General features: G+C 38.9%; 1 protein-coding gene across 3 annotated transcripts in view; it reads right to left on the minus strand.

Annotated features, from left to right (window-relative positions):
• TMEM72 (transmembrane protein 72) overlaps positions 1-15,000 on the minus strand; it is a 57,119-nt gene that overhangs the window by 2,402 nt on the left and 39,717 nt on the right. Inside the window, exons 2-5 of one of the 3 annotated variants that reach the window (XM_074232653.1) lie at positions 14,192-14,258; positions 11,888-11,959; positions 7,083-7,222; positions 1-4,604 (exon numbers count right to left, since the gene is read on the minus strand). The exon at positions 1-4,604 is cut by the window's left edge and continues 2,401 nt beyond it. In XM_074232653.1, the coding sequence (XP_074088754.1) occupies positions 4,138-4,604; positions 7,083-7,222; positions 11,888-11,959; positions 14,192-14,258 (746 nt within the window). In that variant the 3' untranslated portion in view covers positions 1-4,137. The remainder of the gene's footprint in view (positions 4,605-7,082; positions 7,223-11,887; positions 11,960-14,191; positions 14,259-15,000) is intronic. The other 2 variants (XM_074232655.1, XM_074232654.1) reach the window with 2 other exon arrangements.

Raw genomic sequence — 15,000 nt, forward strand, 5'->3', positions numbered from 1 at the left:
TGAAAACATGAGATTAATAGCTGCCCTTTATAGAGCCCTCTACATTTTATAAAGTAGCATCTCTTTCCCTTTTCCACAGAGAGAGAGAGAGTAGGGCACTTGAAATTATGGAAATACTCATTATTATTCTGGGCTAGGAAGCAAATTACAGGAATTCAATAAGTCTTGGATCCTTCAGTTAACAAGTGGGCATAATGATCCCTATCCGTAAGACCATCATTTGTCTCTTTTTTTTTAACACCCAGGGCAGAGAATCAGCAAATGGGGTGGAGGGGAGGAGAAATAATAATAATAGTAGCTAGCATTTATTTCACTATCAGGTTAGCAGAGTGCCTTACACTTATTCTCACATTTGATCCTCATCACAGCCCTATGAAGAAAGCGTTGTAATTATTCTCATTTTATAGATGAGGAAACTGAGTCTAAAGAGAGGTGGTCACATAACTAGTATCCCTGAGACAGAAGTTAAACTCAGATCTTTTCCAAGGCCTGCATTTTATCTAATGAAACAACTTACAATCACATGGAGAAGGAATTGGATCCATTTGATAAGTTCCTGTTTTAACTTTGCAAAATGCAGTTGGAAGGACTGCAATTTCTTCCAGTGCCCTCTAGACTCCAGCACCCCAAAAACCTAATTGATCCGGCCTTGTTATGCCTTCCTCTACCTACCTTTTGTGGATACCAATATGACAACATCTACAAAGTGCCCTAAACTTGTTAACAAATATTTGTTTCAACAAAAGTATTTGTCAACAAATATTTATTTCCCTTTTCTCTGATGACTGCTCTGACCTTATAGCTCTTGTCTCTAAGTTCAAGAAGATTCCATCCCATGTAATTAATAACTCATAGGCATCTGGGAAACTTCCATGGAATCATTGCTTCCTTTTTGATTTGGCAGTTGGGATTCTTGTTTGGGAGTTCAACTTAGATAAAATGGACAAGATCACAGATGTTCAAATAGGTGTCTTAGGACTTTCTCCCAAGTGGGCAATAAATCCTTATTCACCATTTGATTGGCATGGTTTAGGAAGCCACACAATCTTGGAGCTTGTCAGTCTCCTAAATGTTTTGTTACTGATTTTTTCCATTGTAGATGCCAGCTCAAAGATATATCCACAACCATTGTTTTCAAGTATTTATTAAAACTTAGCATGACAAACTGAGAATAACTTCCCCCTGCCCTACCTTAAGCCTTTCAACTCTTTAAGTCCAGTTTCACAAGGTCATTGGTCCTCTTTGAGAACAAAGGACAAACAACAACAAAACATGAGCCTGAAATAATGCCTGGCTAAATTCAATGAAAATAATAGAGGTACTGTCTTGTGGTTGAGTTCAACTGCTGTTTGCTTGTAACATCTGAATTTTGATGGATTGGGATAAGCATAGACCTGTGGTTTTTTCATTATAGAGAACTCCTACTAATACAGGTCAAAACTTTCTATTACAGTCTTAGTTGCCTAGATCACGGAGCAGTGAAATGACTTGCCCAGGATCACATGGGCAATTTGTTTGTCAGAGGAATAAAGACTTGAATTCAGCTCTTTCCAGGACTGCAGTCAATTCTCCACCTACTAGTCCATCCAATCTCTTTTACATGCTTAAAATATACATATTTCTTGTGATCACATCTCCAGAGTGACATTGTGACAATTCGCTCCCTCACTTTATTTCTACTTGTAAGGGCTTCCTTTGGAGAGGTTTCACAATCTGTAATGAGCAGCCCACTTCAAAATTCAACATACTCCTGCCCTCCAATTTATGTTGCCAGGATTTTGGTCAGTTTTTTCCTCTTTATATAGATCCTCATTATCAGAGAAAGAAGAATTCTAATGGGCATTTGTTCCCATTTTCTTCTAAAATTAAACAAACTTAGACTCGTTTGGATTTGATTACTGTGACATTTATGAGAATCATAGCCTTTAGAACTGCAAGGGACCTACAAGGTCATTTAATCTATGCCCTTCCTTTTTAGAGAAAAAAATTGAGATTAAGAGGGGAAGTGACTTTCCTAAGATCACAGAGTTAATTAGAAAAGAAGGTGACATTACAAGTCTAGACTTCAGATCCCTAGACCAATGCTCTCTTAAGTCCTGAGGGAAGGGGATTTAACCTTAGTCCAGGATACCTGTAAATAGGGACTCATGTCCCTTCTGTAGGCCACAGAGGAAGCCTGAAGGGCTATAAAATGGATCAGGCAGTTTGATATTTTCTATCCTCCTTTTATACTCTCTCTCCCCAATTTCTCTGCTCCAACCCATCCCACAGACTTTCTGTTGCTTTCCTTCTTCGCTCTTTTCATTTTCTCTGCTCTTCCTCCTTTTTATTTCTCCATTGTCTTAAGCTGGCCTTGTCTTCTGTTTTTTCCTAAGCCTTGGTAGCAAGTGCAGATTAATATGCAAACAGAATCCTGGGAAAGATAATTTTGTTTATCAAAAGTGGATAAACTACTTTTCAGAACATTATCAATTAAAATGTAAATTACCAATTATTATTATTAAAGCAAACCTTAGAAATCTTTACTAAGTAATGCACTGCTTTTTGTTTGGTTGGTTTTGGGCACACAAGGTTAAATGACTTGACCAGGGTCAGTAAGTGCTATGGTCAAATTTGAATTCAGGTACTCCTGACTCCAGGACTGGTGTTCTATCATTGAGGCTACCTACTTGACCCTAGGCAATGCATTGATCATAAATGGGGTTGATTTCTTGGGCTATTGTGATCTCAGGAGAGCCATAATCTTTCATTTCCTTATAAATATTTGCTAATGTTGTTTGTCCTTTTATCTGGGACACATTAGCAAGTCAGAGGTCAAAGAGGCCTTGGAACAGAATCACAGTCAAAGCTAGAAGTAATGCCTGAGGTCATAAAATGCAACCTCAAAGGCCTAAGATTCCCCTCTGCCTAGAGTTTCTGTAAAATCTCTCTGTGTTGAACTTTGCATATGTAATACTCTTAGAATTCATGTTCTGAGTTGTAACATCACAGTAACTGAATTCTCAATGTTTTCAGTTCCTCTTAGATTCAAAGTTCCCATCTGTCTTTGGAAACTGGAAAAATATTCTCAGAATAGGTGCTATGGGAATTACCTGAGAATTGTTATAAAACTCCCATTTCCTCATTCAGATCTTTTATTCCCACAATCACTTAAAACTAATTAGTGAAGTTTGTTCTTCTTGTAGACTATCAAAGTCAACTAAATTCATCATCTGGTAGCCAACTTCCAAAAGTGACCTTTTATGGTTCTTTCTTTATAGCCCCTTATGGGGCCAAAACACACCTTAGGGAATACTACTGATGGACTCTAAATTCAAGATTGCATGTTTTTTTGTGCTCATTCCAAAGGAGCATAGCTTCCTTGGTTAGCTATAACTGAGACATTTGGTCTTGGATTACTAATACAAGGCTACTCTGGTTACCTGACTATTTTTGACTAAGGGACTGAATATGGTCTTGATCAATTAGTCACTTGGTTTATTCTTGTCCTTTGTTATTGAAAAGAACCAAAACAACAACCTTTTGTTAGAGACGAGTGACAGCATAACTAGTCTTGATTACTAGACATGAAGTAATAGTCAGGGCTGGATAGAGTGCACAGGATAAAAGATGGAGGATAAAAAAAGGTAGGGTACAGCAAGGGGTTCATTGGCAACTCAGTCTCAGGGCCCAATCTGCTAGTCTCTGCTGAGAATGTCATTCTGTGCAATGTCCTTTGTGAAATGCATGTGAAGGGCTTCTCAAAAAAAAAAAGCCAAAAGTCTAAAATGTAAAATACTTGATACAGAAAAAGCATTCTTGACCAGAAAATGTAGACTATGCCCTTAGGGGAGACCTAGCAAGTTACTTTAGTTTAGTTACTTAGCAAGTTCTAAGGTCTCAGTCCACTCATAAAATGAGAGGAAATGAACCTTACATACATCTGCATCACTTTGTAGGGTCCTCCTTGGAGACTCCATGAATCTATGAAACCCAAATTTTTGTTAGGCCTCGTGAATTCCTTGGAGAGTCTTCGAAACTCAAAGGCTTTTAGAGGAGCAGCAACATGAGGAAGAACATTCTTTGAGAATCCCTAAGGGACTGATCCCCTTTCAAGCCCTCTTCTATGAGTAATGGAAAGGAAACTCTATCTGCTTTTCAAAACAAGTTTGTGGATGCGAGGGAAGACATAAGGAGAGGAGCCTCTGGAGGAGGAATGATGGGCACAGTATCAGAGGTGGTTTCCTCTGGCTCACTATCCCTGTCTTCCAGGCTCTCTGTGAGAGAGGGGATGATTTTGACCACCTTCTCTTCAAAGTGCACCTGCTTCTTTCCAGGCATCAAATCAGCTGGCTCCAGAACCAGTTCCATCAGTGTTTCTGGGGGCCTGGCTGGAGGAGACTTCTTGTGCCCCTTCAAAATGCTTTTCATATGACCAAAGAGGGAGGTTGGCCTTTCCCTGAAGGAGCTGTGGAAGGTGTATGTTTGCTCTGTATTCCCATATCCGGTGGTGCTCACAGCACTAGCAGAGGGGTCTGTGTACCTCTCTGGGGTGCAGCTAGTTTTGTTTTTCTTACGTTTACTTAAGAGGAAGTATGCCAGGCCAGTGATGATCAGCATAGACCCTGAAAAAGATGGTGAGTTTCAGCCACTTAGTGGAAAACCAAAGTCCCTCTATGTATAAACCCCCTAGGGGCTCTCCCCCACCCAGGGGCCATCCCCAAGAGCTCTCATTTGAAAGTCATTTCCCTTAGCATGGGTATCTAGTAGTTTGGATTTCAGCAAAGAATGGGCATACTCCTCAAAACCCGGCTGAAAATTATACTTGATGTGTATTAGGAACTTAATAGTTTACAGTACAAAGGATTTTTCAATCAACATCATCATCATCATCATCCTTCACAGAAACTCACAATAGGCAAGAGTTCTGAACTTGGGGTCCAGGAACTTTAAAACATAGATTTTGATAACTATGTTTGATAACTGCTTTCCTATGGATTGTTATGTCCTTTATTTATTGAATTTAAGAGTATTATTCTAAGAAGGAAATCTACATTGTGCCAAAGGGGTCCGTGATACAAAAATATTTAAAAGTCCTTGGTTTACAAAGTGATTTCCTCACCACAGAGGCAATGTGGTTTAGCAAATAGAGAGCTGATTTCCATAGTAATAATAGCAATCATTTCTAGAGAACTTTAAGGTTTAGGTGGCACTTTTCTCAACATCTTTTGGAGTCACTAATGTCCTTTTGATAATTAGGTATCAGAACCAAGAAGACCAGGGTTCAAGTCCCACCCCTAACACATACTAGCTGTGTGATCCTGGAAAAATCACTGAGACTTTCATTACTCCAGACTAATATTGATAATTGGTGATATAATAATAATTTTTTTAGGAGTTTTTTTTTTTTGCAAGGCAAAGGGGTTAAGTGGCTTGCCCAAGGCCACACAGCTAGGTAATTATTAAGTGTCTGAGGCTGTATTTGAACTCAGGTACTCCTGACTCCAGGGCTGGTGCTCTATCCATTGCACCCCTAGTCGCTTCTATAATAATAATAATTGTTGAGAAGGTGTTGACCTATGTCAGTCTAGCACAAGGTTTATTCACTAGAACTCCTAGGCTCATAAGAATGCTAGTAATGGAAGAGATCATAGAAACTATTCTAGCTTCCTCATTTTGCTGAGGAGGAAATTGAGTTCTGGAGAGGTCAAATGACTTCCTGAAGGTCTCATAGAAGGTAAGCAGCAAAATTGAAATTCAGACTCATCCCCTAATTCCTCTACAACAAGGCAGTTAGTAATGATAGAGCTATAACTAGGGTCTAGCAGTGGCGGCTTGGTCTCTGGGTGTTCATCTTCATAGGGACTCACCACAATTTATATGCCAGTAGATAAAAGCAATCAAGCTAAACACCTAGTCATTCTGAATAATGAGTTAAATAGAATTCTGTTTGATGATGAGCTTTTTAATCCAATGAATATATTCTAGGTCAGCTCTTTCCTACCCCTATTTTTAAACCCCTTCCCATCAGTAACTTCCCAATGTTCTGAAGCCTTCACGTGACCTTGGTCTCTTGAGTGTGTGGTCTTTCTTTCAGATCACCCAACTGAATTTATATTAACAAGCTAATTTTAATGCTTCTTCCCATGCTAGAATTCTGTCTCTGAGTGATGCTTGTAGGCTAGGTGGTTCCACTTCTGGCTTAGTAATGAGAGAATAATTTAAGAGGATCTCTAAGGCATGTTTGGGTTTGGGGTCATTTTGATACATGGCTTAGCCTTGTTTAGTGACTGACTTTTATACTAATATGATAAAGGACACGGACTGTATTTGACTCTTTTTGTAACCCCAGAGCTTAGAATAGTGTCTGACACATTGTGGAAAGAGCACTTCATTTAAGACCTGGGTTCAAATCTCAAAGGATGTATCTTAAAGATATATTTTAACCTCCCTGATCTCAGTCTCCTCATTCATAAATCAATGAAGTTATCCTAGTTTCAAATCTCTACTCTGCTACCCTAAGAAATCTCTATTCACTAACTGGAGATTCTGGCATAGGAGGACTCTCCAAGCTGAATGCATCAAGAGACATCTCAGGGGTTATTACATCTAGAGGAATTATTGACTAAAGCACTTTGTAAACTTTTCAAAGACTCTGGAAATGGAAATTGTTGCTGTTATTATGTGGTGGTAGTTGTGAAGTTTTTTTCAAATTTTATTTTTCTAGTTTGATTTCCTAAAACTATATTATAGTAATTAACTTAATTTTGACAATTACCAAAACAGTTAAACCCTGTGGAAGGATAGAATCAATATGGAGTTAAAACCTTTATCCATTAAGATACCATTTATTTGTATTTTTATTTTTTGGCTCCCAGAGGACTCTGGGCTTATCCATTAAGGAAGATGAGTTCTTGCCAAGGATCCTCCTTTTAGGCAGAATGAGCTGTATTGACTTTCTTCATCCCTAGGGACCTCAGCCAAATAGTCATGAAAAGGCCCTGATGCATGCCTGGAAATGTGACTGGGGTGTTCAGTCATTTGTACTTTTTTTTTGGTGTTGTTTGTGTGTTATCCCTGCTCATCTCTACCAATGGGCATACCTGGTATAGTCACATGCCAGACCAGCACTGGGTGTAGGAAGCAGGCCACAGAGAGCAGCACATAGCCCAGGAATTTCTGGAAGCAGCCCAACTTGCAGGCCTTTTCCCACAAGACATAGGCCAGAGATTCTGGTTGACACCTGAGAAAAGACAAGTGGAGATGAGAGTGACCATGATTGATGGCACAGAGAGTAAACATGGAAGGAGGAGAGACAGAATTGAAGGAGGAGAGTGGAGGTGAAAAGATAATGGGAAAGAGGGAAGTTTAAGGGGAATGGGAAGTGGGAGAGATAGAGCAGTACAGATTGAGTAAAGCAGAGGAGAGGGGAAAGGAGGAGGGAAGAGAAGAAAAAACAAGATGGAGAAAATAGGCCAGAAGAGGAGAAGAGATGGGAGAAGACAGGAGAAGAGGGAAGGGATGGAAAATAAAAAGAAAGGAAAGGAAAAGGAGGAGAGTAGGAGAGAGAGAGACAGATTAATCTGAGGCAGAGAGGTAGACATCAGATTGATACCTTTAGGAGGAAAACCCTCCCTTTGATTCTAATACTTTGCATCTTATTTAATGCCAACATTGGGTGACCTCTAGTGGCTAGGAAAAAAAAATTAGACTACAAAGTGAGGGTCCAGGGAAATTGGAAAGATCTGTCATTTTTAGAAATCCAACTTTGTGGCTGAATAATCACTCTCTCTTTCCCTTATCCCTTCTCCCTGAATAAACATTTGTAGACCTAAGAAGTCATCAATAAAAATATTTAGTCCTCTAGAGAAAATGGTTGTTATCTAGACAGAGCCAATATGATCGTTCCATAAAAGGAAATCAGACAAATTTCCCTAGTGGATTTTGGTTCTCTCTGTGACTCGGTTTTCCATGTGTAAAATGATGATGATAACTGTATACCAATAGTCACATATAATGTTGTGTAAATATGGGGAATAAGGGATACAGGAGTTGAGACCAGTAAGGGGAAATGGGGCATACCAAAAATCCTAAAACTTTTCTGAACTATGGAATCTTTGGTTTATTTCAAACTCATTTCAAAAACAATATATCAAGACTTGTGAAGAAAATGATTTGCAAGCAGTAATATTATAAAAAATGAGACATTTTGAAAGCTTTTGGAACCATATAACTTACACTATCACTATTTCACTTACTATATCACTATCATTTTTCCTCTTCTCCCCTTCTTTCTCATTTCACTAACCAGATGAACCCTCTCCCTCAGTGTATGGCAGCCTGGATTGGAGTTGGGAGAACTGTGGAGGTCATTTAGTTCAATTTACAAATAAAGAACCTGAGGCCTATGGAGATGAAGTCAATTTCAGAGGCAATATTCAACTCAAGGCTTTTGCCTCCAAATCTACTGCCATATCATAGCACTCCTACACAACTGTAGTCATGCCAAAGTGCTCTTTAATGGAGTTCTCAGTTCATGCAGCCTCTTTGCAATGATCAAAAGATGATATCCTCCAAAGAAGACATGACAGAAATCTTGGGGCTTTCATGGACCTTAGGTTGGCCATCTGTTCAAACTCATTTCCCAAGATTCCCTTCTAAGTAACCCTGACAAATAATCAAAGAAGCACTGGAGTTAAAAGGGATTGTAGAGATCCAAGGGGTCCAAGGAGGCTACACTTGTGTGCAGTTTCACTGGTAGCAGAGCGGATTCAAAACCAGAATCCTACAATATGATGTTTACAAGAAGCACATCTGAAACAGAAAGATGAACCCAGAGTAAAAGCCTAGAGTAGAACATGAAGCTAGATATGAAGCTTTCCTCTGAGTAGTTTCCACACCGCCACCCTGTATCCTGAGATGCCTGGGTTTCCATCTTTGACATTTAGCCACTAAGTGAACAAATGAAGGAATTTGATCCAAAGTTCTTCAAGATTATTTAAAGTGTGAACAGTCTATGATTGTAAATCACTTATAAACTGAATGAGTTTTGACAAATTACTTAACCTCTGTCTGCCTCAGTTTCCTCAACTGCAACAGCAAGATAATGATAGCACTTACTTTCAAGGGTCACTGTGAGGATGAAATAAGATAATATTTATAAAGCACTTTAGAATGATGCCTGTACACCTAATAAATACTGGTTCCCTTCCCTTTCTTAATAATACTCCCTGAGCCTCAGTTTATTCATCTGCAAAATGAGGAGAGTTATACTTTCAAAAACAACCTCTGAAGAGTTGGTAAGAAAATGATTTGCAAGCAGTAATATTATAAAAAATGAGACTATTATCATTTTTTTAGGGTTTTTTTTTTTTTTTTTGCAAAGCAATGGGGTTAAGTGGCTTGCCCAAGGCTGCACAGCTAGGTAATTATTAAGTGTCTAGGCTGGATTTGAATTCAGGTACTCCTGATTCCAGGGCTGGTGTTCTATCCACTGAGCCACCTAGCTGCCCCGATACTATTATCATTTTGAAAGCTTTTGGGAGTATGTAGCTCACTATCTCACTACCGCAATGTCCAGATGAGCCCAGATTAGTATGATTTTGGATCTGTGCAGATGATGGTGTGACCAATCTTGACCAGCTACTCTGGATATCATTGTATGTATGGCTTGAGGACAGGGGGAGAGGTGTATGAATGGGTTAATGTGTGGAGTTCCCATTCCTTAAATGAAAAGAATTATCAATTTTCCCCCTCCTAAAAGTCTCAAAGGAAGTAGACAAAGAGAGGTGAGCCGATGTGTTCAAGGTCAGAAAAGTTATCAGTCAGGAGAGCTGGGCTCTCAAGTTCACCACAATGACTCAGAAAAATACCTCTAGAGACTTGGGTTTGTGATCCCAGTTCTATTATTTAAAGCTTGTTCAATTCTGGGCAGCCCAGTACAATCTTGCAAGTGTTTATTAGATGCCTCCTTCCTGAGCTGACATTGACTTCATCTCCTTAGATCTCAGGTTCCTTATTTGTAAATTGAAGGGATTGAGCTAGATTGATTCTAGGGATGGAGCTAACCACATACCACCTACTACATCCTTGGCTGCTAAAAGACAGTGATGATTAGAACCAAGAAACATCTAAACTGGTAACTAAATAGGAAATGGCATGGAATAATGAAATAAACTCTGGACTATGAGAACGACATAACTTCAGTTATGAGAACTGAATTTCTGTCCTGTTTTTTTTTTTCTGTGTATCCTTGATTTAGTTGCTTTATATCCCCGGGCCTCTGAGGCTCCTTCATTTTTCTAATTTAATTATTTTTTTTTCAATGAGCAAAATTCTATTTCTTGTCTCTTCTCATTGGGAGAAAAAGAAAAAAAGAAAACAAATTTCCCAGTTAAACAAAACAAATTCCCACGTTGACCAAGTCTCCAAAATAAACTTCTCAATCTATACCTTGCAAGCATCATTTTTCTGTCAAAAGGTGTTTCATGTACCTTCATTTGTAAAAAATAAAAGGTTTGCCTTGGGTAATCCTAGCCATCTCTTCCAGCTAGTTATCACTGTCTATGAATCTAGGACCCTAAATCCACAAACTCTCCATCCAAGGTTTCCCAAGCTATCTGATGTCTCTGACTTGCCAGATGTACTCCTTCCAGTCTGACTGCCTTTCTCTAGAGAAAACAAAGTAATCAGTGTCTTTAGTAGAGGATCTCATGATTGCTTTGATTCCTTTGGGGGGAAAGAAAGCTGAAACTCTTCCTGGGGAAACCCTGAATGGTATTAGATAAACTACCATTATCACCATGGATTTCAGAAGGCTAAACATGTCTAGTGGCCTGTTTGACTGGTATCGCTGAGTAGCTGAAGGGATCACCCTGCAATACATTGGACCCTGAGACATGGGGAGCGATCTCTGCCCCATCTTCTTCCATTCGTCTCAGGATTGAGGTATTTTTCAGCCTGAGAGGAGATGCTTTAATAAGGAGCTATACCTCGCCACCCTCAAAACCTGGGCAGAAGAAAGAGTTCTGGTTCTGCCTGGAATACTACCTGTGTGACCCTTAAGCCTTCCATGGGCCTCAGGATTTAGATCCAACATTGATCTATGAACTATGAGTTCTGAACACCTCATGGAGAAGATCACTGAGCAGAGATTTTCTGCCTCCTCTCTTCTCTCTACTTCATTCCCCCAGTTTCCTTTAGGGTTCAGCTCAAAGACCATTTTCTATGTGACTTGCCCTGATCCTCTCGATACTAGAGTCAATCCTTTCCTTCCCAGAAATTAACTTGTATTTATTCTATATAGATTTATGTAATTTGGTGGTTTCTCCCATAATATAATATAATCTCCTTGACATGAGGACCTATTTCATTTTAGTCTTTTTCTCCAAAGCACCTAGCAAAGGCCTGGTTTTAAATGGATGATTAGCAAATGCTTGGTGATTAATAATAATGACCATTCATCGGCTTGCTTATCAAGTTACAACAATCTTTTATAAGGATAATGTCATTTGATCCTCCCAATGAGTAGTTAATGAGTAGTTAATATTCTTCTAGTATCTTAATTTCCAAATATATTCCTCCTCCTCCTACTCAATGTGCAATTTCTTGTAACAAAGAAGGAAAAAAGTAGCAGATTGGTCAAACTGAGGCAAACTTCTGATGCTACAGTAGATGCATGAATGAGAAACTTTGTATCTATAGCAAAGAAAGGAAGGCCATCTTCTCATTTCTGCTAAAAGGTCATTTTAAGCTTTAGTGCTGGCTACTCCATAACACACTGTTTCTCCAGGAATGAAAGATGTTCTAGGTTCACCTGGTACCCCAAGTGTATTTAAGATGATTTTGCTTTGCTTCTCACCTTTGTCACCTCATTTATACTTAACCATGGAAACCAGAAAGTGCTCACCTGAAGCAGAGTGAAAGCAGCTTAGCTACAAAATAACATCCTTCACATAAGGAGACGGCAGTCCCTGAAAAGCTAAAGGATGGACATTGGTTAGAGTCAGGAACTGGATTACTCCCCTTCCCTCCCCTGCCTCACTTTTAGCTCTTGCTCTTTTTATCATTGATTTCTGGTGACTCAATGAATCTATTGTCTATACTCATTGTCTTTTCCCCAAGAGTATGGTTTTCATTCATTTAATCATTCAACAGTAACTTGTTGAGGAGCCAATATTTGAGAGTCAAAAATGCAAAGCAAGGTCTGTAAATAATATGGAGATAAATTAGAAATTGCCTTTACCCTTGATTAACTAATTTAACATAATATATTAGGCAAAGAGGCAGCTTGATGGCTCAGTGAACAGGCCCTAGAATCAGGAAGACCTGAATTCAAATCCCAGTCTCAGATACTTACTAGCTTTGTGACCCTAGGTGAATCATTTAACTTCTATTGGCCTTTATCCACCAGAGAAGGAAATGACAAACCCCTCCAATACCTTTGCCAAGAAAACCCCAAAGATAACATCAATGTGATATGGTCCATGGGTTATAAAGAGTTGCAAACTGAACAAGAAATTATTAGTAAATGTAGATTGGTTTTTCCCTCCAATTTGGCTTGTATAAAACCTAAATTCTACCTACAACTGCTATCCAGTGCATGAATGTATGTCTTTATGCATGCATCTATCATCTGTCTGTCTATCTATCTATCTATCTATCTATCTATCTATCTATCTATTTATATGTCATCTATCTATTTCCTTGTCTATCATCTTTCTCATACATATATGAATATTTATATATAAAGCAGTTTTCATTTTTTTGTCTTTTTTTTCCCCTTGGTTTTGTGGATGTGCAGTAAATTCATCACCTAGTCACCAATACACTTATGAGGAGCCTCTCTCTCTCTCTCTGTCTCAAGCAGTTAGATGGTGCAGTGAACAGAGTACACAACTTCAGCTCAAAATGGGACCATAACAGTACCTGCCTCACAAAGTAGTTGTGAGATATTTGCAAAGATTTCAGCATAGTGCTGAGTCCACAGAAAATGTTTACTAGATGCTTGGCTAAAAGCAACCATGGCTGTTCCTAGGAAGATGCAGCTAAAATTGGAAAGGACCTTAAGAGTCGTCTAGTCTTATCCATTTTTGTTAAACAATTTTACAATTGAAGTTGAGGCCATACAGGGAGTAAAGGGCAGAAGTAGGAGCCCTCTAACTCTAAAAGCAGTTTGCAGTTTTCTTTCCAATATAGAACCCTGAGGCTCCTGTGGCCATACTGGAAGCCTTTCCATCCTGAAGCTTATTATGCCTTAGCACAATGTTGAAGAACCTAATATCAATATCACTTCACGATGGAGCATCTGAGAAGGTACAGACACAAGCACATCTTAGTAGGCAGAAGAACAACTTTGACCATCTTAGAGTAAACCTAAAAAAAATCATCAACATCATCATTATTGTCAACCTCAACAGCAATTACTACTCACCTTTCTGGAACACTTTTCCATTTACAAAGTATTTTCTTTATGATACTCTGTGAACTGGATAGGGCAACAATTATTACCCTGATTTTACAGATGGGGACACTGAGACTCAGAGTGAAGAAAGCACTAGCCCAAGGTCAGATTCCTGAAATAGTTTGCATATAATCCCTATTCAGAAGATTTGGCTAGAGAAGAAGAGCTTTGAAATCCATTGAAAAGTCATTCTGATCCACTTCTGGTCATTAAATCCAGTGAAAAAGTGAGACTGCACAGACTCCCCCCCCCCCCCCCAATCCAATTCAAATGATATCACCTCCCTGATGTTATGGTCAACTTTGGAAATGAAGGAGAAACATCAACATTCCTTTATAATAAGAGTAGGGAATCTTTTTTTTCTGTCAAATACTATTTGCATATTTATAACAACATTTCCAGGCTATATGTGATCAAACATTTAATTAACTTACCCCTAAAAGGTCCTAGATTTATTGAATTTCAAGTCCTGCCTGCAGTTGCCTTGGCAATGCCAGATCAATATGACCTGTGGATTTCCCACCGCTGCTTTATAAGGTGACTAGGGACCTGATTGGGGTGGGGGATGGGATAAATAGAGTAAACATTTATTGAGTGCCTACTATTTTCCAGACACTGTGCTAAAACTTAATGGATATTATCTCACTTGATTTTCTGGGTCTCCTCTATAAGCTGACTATACATATAAAGTTCTATACAACAAACAATGATTTAGTATTGGTAAAAATATATATATAGGTCTGTACTTACAGAAGATAGAAAGCCAGGCTTTTGAATTGTCCTTGGAGTAAAGTTTCAACTCCCACGCCGATTAGCACTGGAAACAGAAGAGGCATGGTAGATGGAGAAGGGGAAGGAGAATGGTTTGATGCCCAATGACATACTTAAACACAGCATCTTATTGATCTCAGGGAAGGACCTGAATGTTTATTGCGGTACAATGCTGACCTTTATCCAAGAGCATCAAAATCCTATAACTGAATCTTTCTCGTCACTATGAGAGACTCTATTGGTGACTCCCTTCACCCTGATGATGAGATTTTTGCTTCATCCATATGGGAACCCAGGCTACCATGGAACTTCTTTTTATCTCCTTGCTACTGCTTCAGTGGATAGTCTTCCTCCCTTCCCTTTGTGTTTCGACTTCCTTCATTCAATTGTAATCTCCCTGAGGGCAGGGACTACCTCATTTACTTTTATATATCCTATAGATATAATTATGTGTATATACATATTTGTACATATATGACACAAGTATGTATGTGCAAATATGTATGTGTAGATAATACATACTCATGCATATATACACAATATACATATGAATATACATATATACATTTATATTTTTATACACACACACACAGACCCAGTCTTAGACTGATAAGCAAGAAGTTCTTTCCCATTTCATTGGTTGAACTTCTTCAGAAGACATACAAGGATTTGATTGACCTACCTAGGATTTGATAGAAGGCAATTGAAAAAAGGGTCCATTGGGGCGGCTAGGTAGCACAGTGGATAGAGTACCGGCCCTGAAGCCAGGAGTAGCTGAGTTCAAATTC

Source organism: Macrotis lagotis, chromosome 4 (genome assembly GCF_037893015.1).
Source record: "Macrotis lagotis isolate mMagLag1 chromosome 4, bilby.v1.9.chrom.fasta, whole genome shotgun sequence".
Lineage (NCBI taxonomy): Eukaryota > Metazoa > Chordata > Mammalia > Peramelemorphia > Peramelidae > Macrotis > Macrotis lagotis.